This window comes from Glycine soja, chromosome 15 (genome assembly GCF_004193775.1).
Source record: "Glycine soja cultivar W05 chromosome 15, ASM419377v2, whole genome shotgun sequence".
Lineage (NCBI taxonomy): Eukaryota > Viridiplantae > Streptophyta > Magnoliopsida > Fabales > Fabaceae > Glycine > Glycine soja.
Genome location: NC_041016.1, coordinates 48,345,616 through 48,354,924, shown reverse-complemented (window position 1 = coordinate 48,354,924; position 9,309 = coordinate 48,345,616). Strand labels below are relative to the sequence as shown.

The window sequence follows — 9,309 nt, the reverse complement described above, 5'->3', positions numbered from 1 at the left end:
ATTTATTTTTAACATTTTTTTATTAATAGTATATGTGTTATTTATGTACATACTTTTTATTCATCCAAATAAGAAGAAAGAAAAAATAAACTTTTTTTATTCTTATTTACTTATTTTCTTTCCTTTTTTTTAAATACCAAACATATGATAAATTCGAAGAAACTCGTGTGTGTAATTGTCATTCAATTTGGGGGGGGGGGGGGGGGGGGGGAATGTAGCAGTACAGAGAACTATTTAAAATGCAAAACAGAGTAGTACTTAACTCGTAACTCTCCTAGCTCCAAACTCCAAGTCAATGGGCAATTTTTTTTCTTTAAATGTCAATGAGAGATGATAAATGTATATCTTATTTTTAGGTATATGGTTGGAAAAAAGAAAGAATAGAGAGTAAAAATAAAGGAAGAGAAAGATACTTCATATGATATAATAAAAAAAATTCAAGAGAAAGATAGGAAGAAAAATGAGAAAAATAAATATATGTTAAGTATTTTAAGTCAAACATGCATTTCCATGCATGATCACTTGGGACAAAGACTTCCTTCCATACGTTTACATTCCATCCTCGTACATCAGTACATCTTCATAGTAATAAATAAGAACACAAGGGGTTTTTAATTTTCAGATTTAAAATCGGTCGTCGCAACATGATATCCGTGCAATCATACAATGCACGATGAACAACGGGGAACTATTTTCTTGATCAGAAAGAGTTATCATATTCTCCCAATAATTAAAAAGTATATCATATTTGAAATTTACTGTGGTGGAGGAACTAAATAGAAAAAAAAAACAGCAATTCTAAGATAGAAGATTATGAAAATAGAAGATGGTGATGAAAATACGTTTGATTGGATTTTTGAAAATATTTTTAATGAAATTTTTTTCAAACGAACCAAAAACTGAAAACAATAAAATCTCGTTTCCAGTGTTTTCAGTTGAAATCATGAATCTCATTTGGGTCTAAAATGAAAATGTGATGTCAAAGAATGTAATTTTAAGCAAATCTAAAAATACATTTCTTTTTGAGATTTTGAGTGTTTTTATTTTTTGAAAGCAGAAAACAAGCCGTCAAACCAAACATATTTTCAGAATTCTAATCTTTTAAAAATGAAAACAGTTTTTAAAAAATAAAAACAGAAAATAAAAATGCAAACCAAAGACACCTATTAAAACCATTCGAAAAGGATTAGTTTCTCAAATTTAAAAAATATTCTTTTTTAATTCTTTCACATAGATTAAAAAATACAATTTCTTATCTTGAGAACAAAAACTATAAGTAAACTCATTCTTTCAAACAAAAATTTATAATATATTTTAATTCGAACTTATATTTCCAAAATTTAACCATAGATATTATAAATCTTCGAGTAAGTTACTTTACAGCATAGTCTATTTATACTTTCTGAAAAAAAAAAAGAAGTTACAAACACCATAAAACGGCTCATGTATTTTCCATTACAATAGAAATAGACCTACAATGTACAGTAAAGACATTCGTACCGGTCAAATTAAAATAAGAGTAAAGCATAATCCTATGCGTCATAGTTACTTAATTACACAATGACAAGAGTATTAATTAAAAAATTAAAGAAATTTTTATTAAAATACGTAAAATTATATTATTTATAATTTTTAATATTTTTTTATTATTTCCACAGTTAATACTTACTCTTTTTATTCCTTAATTAATATAACATTAATTAGTAACACCCTTATACAATTTATGCTTAATTAAGAGTGTGAAAAGGAGCCATTTGATAGTGTGAAAACAGAAACATGTTTGTTAGTTATAGGTGTACGATGAGACACCGAACAGTTGAAACCGCCTTGGTCTTGGTCGTGTACGAAAAGGAAAGAAATAGAAGATTCAAAGCGAGTACGCTGTGTACGCGTTGGTTCATGGTTTCATCTTGATCATGGTCACGATGTAACCTTAACTGATAAAACCAACACAACCACACAACTCAACTCCATCTCCACGCTTTCTCAACTGAGTCTTCTCTGCAACTTCTTCTATAAAAAACCATCTTTGTTTTGTTTCTTCACTTGTTTCCTCGTCCACCTTCTGACTTCTGAGGTTTGTTTCATTCATGTTCCTTTCTTTCTTTCTTTCTTTCTTTTTTATTGTTTTTTGGGTACCCTTTGATCTTGGGTTTGTGGTATGTTTTGTTTCTCCTATGTCCTTGGGAAAGTTGCAATCTTTCTTCCTTTTTGGTTTGTGGGAAGTGGTAGTTCTGAACTTTTTTTAAGAAGTTCTTTTGGTTTTTTGGGGTTGAGTTCTGGTTTCTTAATGTTGTTTCCGCCACTGGTGAATTTAGTTCAGTTTTTCATTATTGATCTTCTTTGAGCTGTGAAAAAGCTGCACAAAATTGAATTTGTGTGAAGATATTAACATTTGGTCCCTAAGTGTAGTTTGAGATGCAAAGGATAGCACTTAGAGGTTAGAGCATGAGAAGTTGTGGAATTGTCAAAAGCACGGTTTTCATTTGAAATATTGAACTATTAAGTGTTGAGCAACAATATTTGTGAAAATTCTGAATTCCGAGGTTGAGATGGATTTATAATTCATATGGTTAATGGAACGTTATTAAATGAGTGAGGATAGAAGGCATGATTTGAGTTGATAACTGAGAGAGACTTGTGCTTTTGATCAATTTTATCAGTTTGCATCTTTTATTTTTTATTTTTTTATTTGTGTCTTACGGTATGGCTTTGAGAACACTTGTGGCAAAACTTGAGTTATCAATTATGTATGTCAGACCTGCTATGGAAAACTATGAATGTACTTTGTTATGCTCTTGCAAGGCCTGAGATTTTTGCATTATCTTTTATCATCAATTAATTGTATGTACTTTCCACTTTATTGTTCGTCAAAATGTTAACACTTTTATGGTTCAACCAGGTGATCTTGGAAGTGATTTCATTAGAAGCAATTGATACCATTTGATATTTGAAGCTACTTGTACTTAATTCAGTTATGACTTGTTTTCCTTTATTATTCAGTAAGTCGTCTTCTTCAGCGAGACACGATCCAGAAATTGATGAAGGTAACTTAATTACATGCTATACCAATTAAAGTAGGTTATGCCAAGATGGCATTGTATACTTTCTTAAATTTGATTAATTTTCTAGGGACTTGAATTGAGATATCTGTTATATGATACATTGATAAAAAAAGTCTACTTACAATATTAGATTTCAATTGAATATCAGGTTCTGAATTGAATGTTAGATACTTAGACTAATTGAATTTATTTTGATTAAATATTTCAGGCATTCATAATGTTAAACTCTACGCCTACAAACAACTAAGAAATGCCACTGAAAAGTTTAGTCCAGCCAATAAAATTGGAGAGGGTGGTTTTGGTTCTGTCTACAAGGTAATTAGACCACGCTGCATGCATCATCACACCAATTGGTCTGATCATTGTGTTTTCCTCCTCCTTCTTATGGATGACAAAATTGATAATGAAATCTTAACTTATTATGGTGCATGATCAGGGACGGCTTAAAGATGGAAAAGTTGCTGCAATAAAAGTTCTTTCAGCTGAATCAAGACAAGGGGTGAAGGAATTCTTGACAGAGATTAATGTGATCTCCGAGATAGAGCATGAAAATTTGGTCAAGTTATATGGTTGCTGTGTGGAAAAAAATAACAGAATATTAGTCTACAATTACCTTGAGAACAACAGCCTATCACAAACTCTTCTAGGTAAATGCTGCTTCTTTTTTCTTCTTCTTCTTTTGGTTTGGGTAACTGTCTATTTTTCTGTTGATGCTTAGCATGAAACATGGAAAGTTGTCTCATTCTTTTTAATCAATTTTTTTCGCTCTCTTTATTTATAGGTGGAGGTCACAATAGTCTCTACTTTGATTGGGGAACTCGATGTAAAATATGCATTGGGGTTGCACGTGGGCTTGCCTATCTTCATGAAGAAGTGAGGCCTCATATTGTTCATAGGGATATAAAAGCAAGCAATATCCTCCTTGACAAAGATCTTACACCCAAGATTTCAGATTTTGGTCTTGCAAAGCTTATTCCAGCAAACATGACTCATGTCAGCACACGTGTAGCAGGAACATTGTAAGTATTGTAAATTACATTCACTGAAGAAGTTGGAAAATTTTTATTTTGTTTTGTTTTTCCCCTTGAAATGGTAAAGAAAACTTCACAATTCCAAATTTTAAGACTTGAACCCTCCCCCTCAATTTCCAAGTTTCATATTCAAGATCTTTTACTTGCACATCGATGTTAACAAGACTGATCACATCCTGTATAATATACTGTTTTAGTGGTGACACAAGATTGAGTCAGTCCTGTGCACTAATATTTAGTTCAAAAACTGCAATGTACACATAATCTGACTGGTTCCAACTTCATCTGTTTGAACAAAATCCCCGAGATCTTTGACAGTGCTACCAAACTATTAATGAATGTTAATGAAAACTTCATATTTGCTTTAGGATATTATGATGTTATATATGACTATTTACTCTATATTTTTCCCTTCTTACTTGGTAGAGAGGAATGCTTCTCTTTTTCTGTTTTCATAAGCATGTAACAGTTTTTAATCACCTATTTTATATCAGAAATTTGCTGATGCATCAATGCATGGTTTTCTTTCAGAGGTTATTTGGCACCAGAGTATGCGATAGGGGGGAAGCTAACAAGGAAAGCAGACATTTACAGCTTTGGCGTCCTCCTTGCGGAAATTATCAGTGGAAGATGTAACATAAACTCACGATTACCAATAGAAGAACAATTTCTTCTGGAGAGGGTATGCATGTCTCATATTCTCCATCGTATTGGCGTATCTTTTACTAGCATCAATTCTTACAGCCAGTTTTGCTTATTCAATCTTCATTTATTCTAACTAAACATGAATTCACCATATTCATTTAGTAATTACTTACCTGAAGTCCCAAATGTTTAATGGACCTATATGTGCTCATCTACATGTAAAAGTTTAGCTCCCTATTTGGTTTTAACTCCCTATAAGATTCTTATAGGAATATATTAGGAAGCCACCTATTACTAAGGCGCATATTAGGTAGGAGCACAGAGAATCCAGGGCTCAGGGAGGGCATGTTGATATAATAGATTGCAAGAGAAACAATCAAGGGAACTGGTTGGAAAAAATTAGTTAAGAGTGAGGGAGGGCAAAGGGTCTCTCAAATACTGTGCTATCTATTTTTTGTTTCAGTTCTTTGAATATGGTTGTGAATCCTCCACACAGGTACTGATTTCAGATTGTTATCAGTATCTGCAGAAGAATAGTACAGTAGATTTACCATGACAGAGTGTGTTTTGATCCAGTTTTTATCAGAATGTTGAAGGACTATGTCTGTTGTCCCTCTCTCGAGAAGAAAGTCTTATCATACATAAACTGGAATTGCTAACTTCACTTTTTTTTTTCTAGGCTGTCATTTCATTGCATAAGTGTGATCATATTCTAAAGGATTATATGAGATTTATGGACCTTCTCTTAATTAGCTTCTGTTCTTGCAGACATGGGACCTTTATGAGCGAAAGGAATTGGTTGAACTGGTGGATATATCACTAAACGGGGAATTCGATGCTGAGCAGGCTTGTAAGTTTCTGAAGATTAGCCTTCTTTGCACTCAAGAATCCCCGAAGCTCCGGCCATCGATGTCTTCTGTGGTCAAGATGCTCACTGGAAAAATGGATGTTAATGACAGTAAGATAACAAAACCTGCCTTAATTTCTGATTTTATGGACCTTAAAGTTAGAAGGAACGAAGAAAGTAGTATTGATATGAAGAATTCATCTATGTATACAACCTCTTCTTCAGACAACCATGATAGTACCATGTCATTTGCCACAACTACTACCTTTGCAGCAATATATGATGAAAGCATGTAAACATTGATCAATAAGATTTGTCCTTTACTAAAAAAAATGTTTTGATTTGTTTAGGCATGTATCTCATGTAAATTTTGCAACCTTTTAGATACTTTTTGAGTGATTTTTTTCCTGGATGTAGTCCTCCATGACTAGGAAGTTGCTATGTGCTGTTCTGTAAATATAAACGGGGTTTGTGTTCGATGATAAATTTGAAGATCTTTTAGTTTTCTATGTATTCTGCTTGTCTCATTATTTGTCTTTCTCAAAACCAAAAACCGTCACAAAAAAAAGCCCTTTGTAAGTCCATATGAACTTCAGATTATAGACACACATTTTTTATTTTTCACACGATGTCATTTGATTTGTCTTGAACAAGGAATTCAGATTTAGGGTGTGTTTGCATCTCCGTGGATCACATTCAACACCAATTCACTGTGAGAAAAGTGTTGTTGAACATTGGAGAGTGGGAATGGTTAAAAACACACTCAGCAATAACGTTGCAAGAGATAACTTTAAGGGTGTATTTGGTATTGAGAGGAGAAATAATGTAGATGGAAATAAAAAATGGAGAATGAAAATTGGTGAGAAATAAAATGAGAAGTTGAGTTGTTTGGTTAAAGAGAAATATAGAAGAAATAAGAGAGATATGAATGAAAATAAGTATGAAATATTACAAGGGAATTTCATCATTTTAAAACTTATTTTATCTTATTTCTCCTCCAGCAAACACTCAAATATTATTTTCATCTTTTCAATATTATTTCATAATCTGATCCGAACTCCTCAAAACAACACAACTTCATAGTTTTACATGGAATTTCTCCTCCACCAAACACTCATTATTTTTGCAGTTTTACTTCAGTTTTAGATAAAGAGAATATTTTTTAATGACAATCTTATCATAAAAACAAGCTTAAATCATAACAAGCATTAAACACGAAAATAAAACATTAATATTGAAGAACAAGATGAAGAAATTCAGCTACTCCTTTCCATGCATAGCATCCAAAATACAATAATGGAGGAAAAAGATGAGTGAAAGGAGCAATGGGAGATTATTTTCTTGACAAAACAATGTATTCACGAAGCCAATATCTTCATAATGACGGGGTAAATCCTTTATAAACAAGCCAAAATATCCTAGCATTTTAGTCACAATTCACTTAAGTGAATAAAAATGGCTCAAGTGGATTCCCCAAGATTTCAAATTCTCCAAAATGGCTAATTCATTTGAGTGAATTCATTTAAGCGAATCTTGCTCGGAGGCTCCTTCTTCAAACGTCAAAATTCCTTGCTCCAAATTATTTTTCTATCCAATCTCCATTCCTACAAAAAGTTCCATCAATTTATTAAGTGCAACCTATAAAAGAGATTAATAAAATTGAAAAACGAAGTACTTATCAAATTACAACTAACTTAACCAAACATTGTTCTAAATAAGAGAAAATAACATAATTGCTTAAAGATGCTTCTCACAATTAAGTATTTATGGCAATTATGAGATTCATCTTCGAAAAATATCCTTATCAATTGATCCTAATCTTACTAACACTGAAAAGACTTCAGCATATAAAAAGAATTGTCGTTGACGGGTGTTGGATCTATCTCTTATATAATACTTAATTTTTCTACTTTTACTCGATATGAAATTTTACCTCACACTTGTCCTTCGGCAGAAGTCGTTTTACTTCAAAGTCTACAATTTATAATTTGAACAATATCAGTTACTATTCTGAAAAGCTTATAAAATAAGCTAAACTATAGTTTCACTTTATTTCTTTGTTATTGTTTAATTGGAAATTTTTGTTAGGTTGAAAACTATTGGGATAAAAACTTAACTCACAAAATGAAGAGAGATGAATGCACACATTTTATTGAATAATAATCTGTTTAAATAGAGATTTTTGTAATTGAACGAAATTATAAAAGTAATAACTGACTTCCTAAACAATAACCACTAACATAATAACTATTGTAACTGAAAGGAATCATAAAAGACAATTGTAACTGAAAATAAACAGTCATAAGCACTCATGATAAGCAACTGCTGATACACACATTCAACACTCCTCCTTGTATCAGTGGTTGACAAGTCCAAGTTTCTCTCTTAGTAACTCAAATCTGCTTCTCGGAAGAGCTTTGGTCAAGGATGTTTCCAAGTCTGATTTTTATCAATCATGACAAGCTCCTCCTGCATTGCAGCACTCCATTTTGGATCTTCCCTTGCATCCCAATATCCTGCAGGTTCTAGAACTACTACATTGTAACTTTCATAAATATCTGAGAGCAATATAGTGCCTCTCACGGGTGCATCATCAATTAACTCATCTTGATTTTTCAAAGGATCAGCTATCAGCATCTTTTCAGTATCATTCCAGCTCCATTTCTCATTCTCCATGAAGTACACGTCCCTGCTTATCAGAATTTTCCTTGTATGAGGTTGAAAAACTCTATAAGCTTTAGATACTGAACTATATCCCACAAAGATACCAGGTTCAGCTTTTTTGTCTAGCTTGTCTCTCTTAATCTGTGACACATAAGTAAAACACAAGCATCCAAATACTTTAAAATTTTTCAAGGAAGGTTTATAACCATACCAAGTCTCAAAAGGAGTCTTCCCGTTTATTGCTTTGGTGGGAAGTCGATTTAGCAAGAATATTGCAGTGTTTGCAGCTTCTGCCCAATATTCCTTAGGTAACCCTTTCTCATGAAGCATACATCTAATCATTTCCATTATCGTCTGATTCTTTCTTTCACTAACCCCATTTTGTTGAGGGGTGTAAGGAGCTGTTAATTGATGCTCAATGTCTGCTTCCTCACAAAACATGGTGAATTATGCTGATCCACTGCTTAAATCTCCAAAATACACCTACAACCTCTGACTTAGACTTGAGAAAGTAAATCCAACACATTCTGGTGAAATCATCTATACAGATGATATAATATTTACTCTCTTTAAGCGAAGCAGTCCTTTGAGGTCTGACCAAATCTATGTGAATCAACTGCAGCTTCTCTGTTGCTCTCCAGGTTGATTGTTTGAAGGGTAATCTTGCTTGCTTGCCATATTGACATGCTTCACAGCTTGGTAATTTAGAATCTAAGTGAGGTAAGCCATGAACTAACTCCTTGCGTTGCATGTTCAGCACAACTGCATGATGAAAATGGCCTAACCTTTTGTGCCAAGTCTCTGTACTATTTTTCGTAGTTGGATAGGTTATTTGCTCCTTCTTCAGTGGGTCAAATGAGAAACTTTTGCCTCTCATTTTGATACTGAAAATTTTCTTGTCATTGACATCTTTAATCAAATAGTGCTTATTTTCAAAGATGACTTTAAACCCCTTCTCAACCAATTGTCCCACACTTAGCAAGTTTTGATCAATCTTAGGTACATACAAAACATCATAAATTAATTTTGTACTAGTGCAACTTTCGATGGCTATAGT

The 9,309-nt window shown here is 32.7% G+C and overlaps 1 protein-coding gene across 1 annotated transcript; it reads left to right on the top strand.

Annotated features, from left to right (window-relative positions):
• Positions 1-1,819: 1,819 nt before the first annotated feature.
• On the top strand, positions 1,820-6,115 carry LOC114386653 (cold-responsive protein kinase 1-like). Its single transcript, XM_028346689.1, has 7 exons — positions 1,820-2,077; positions 2,903-3,047; positions 3,274-3,380; positions 3,502-3,712; positions 3,847-4,084; positions 4,628-4,778; positions 5,510-6,115. Exons 2-7 carry the CDS (start codon positions 2,978-2,980, stop codon positions 5,882-5,884), a joined length of 1,152 nt encoding a protein of 383 aa, XP_028202490.1. The 5' UTR covers positions 1,820-2,077; positions 2,903-2,977; the 3' UTR covers positions 5,885-6,115.
• Positions 6,116-9,309: the final 3,194 nt, after the last annotated feature.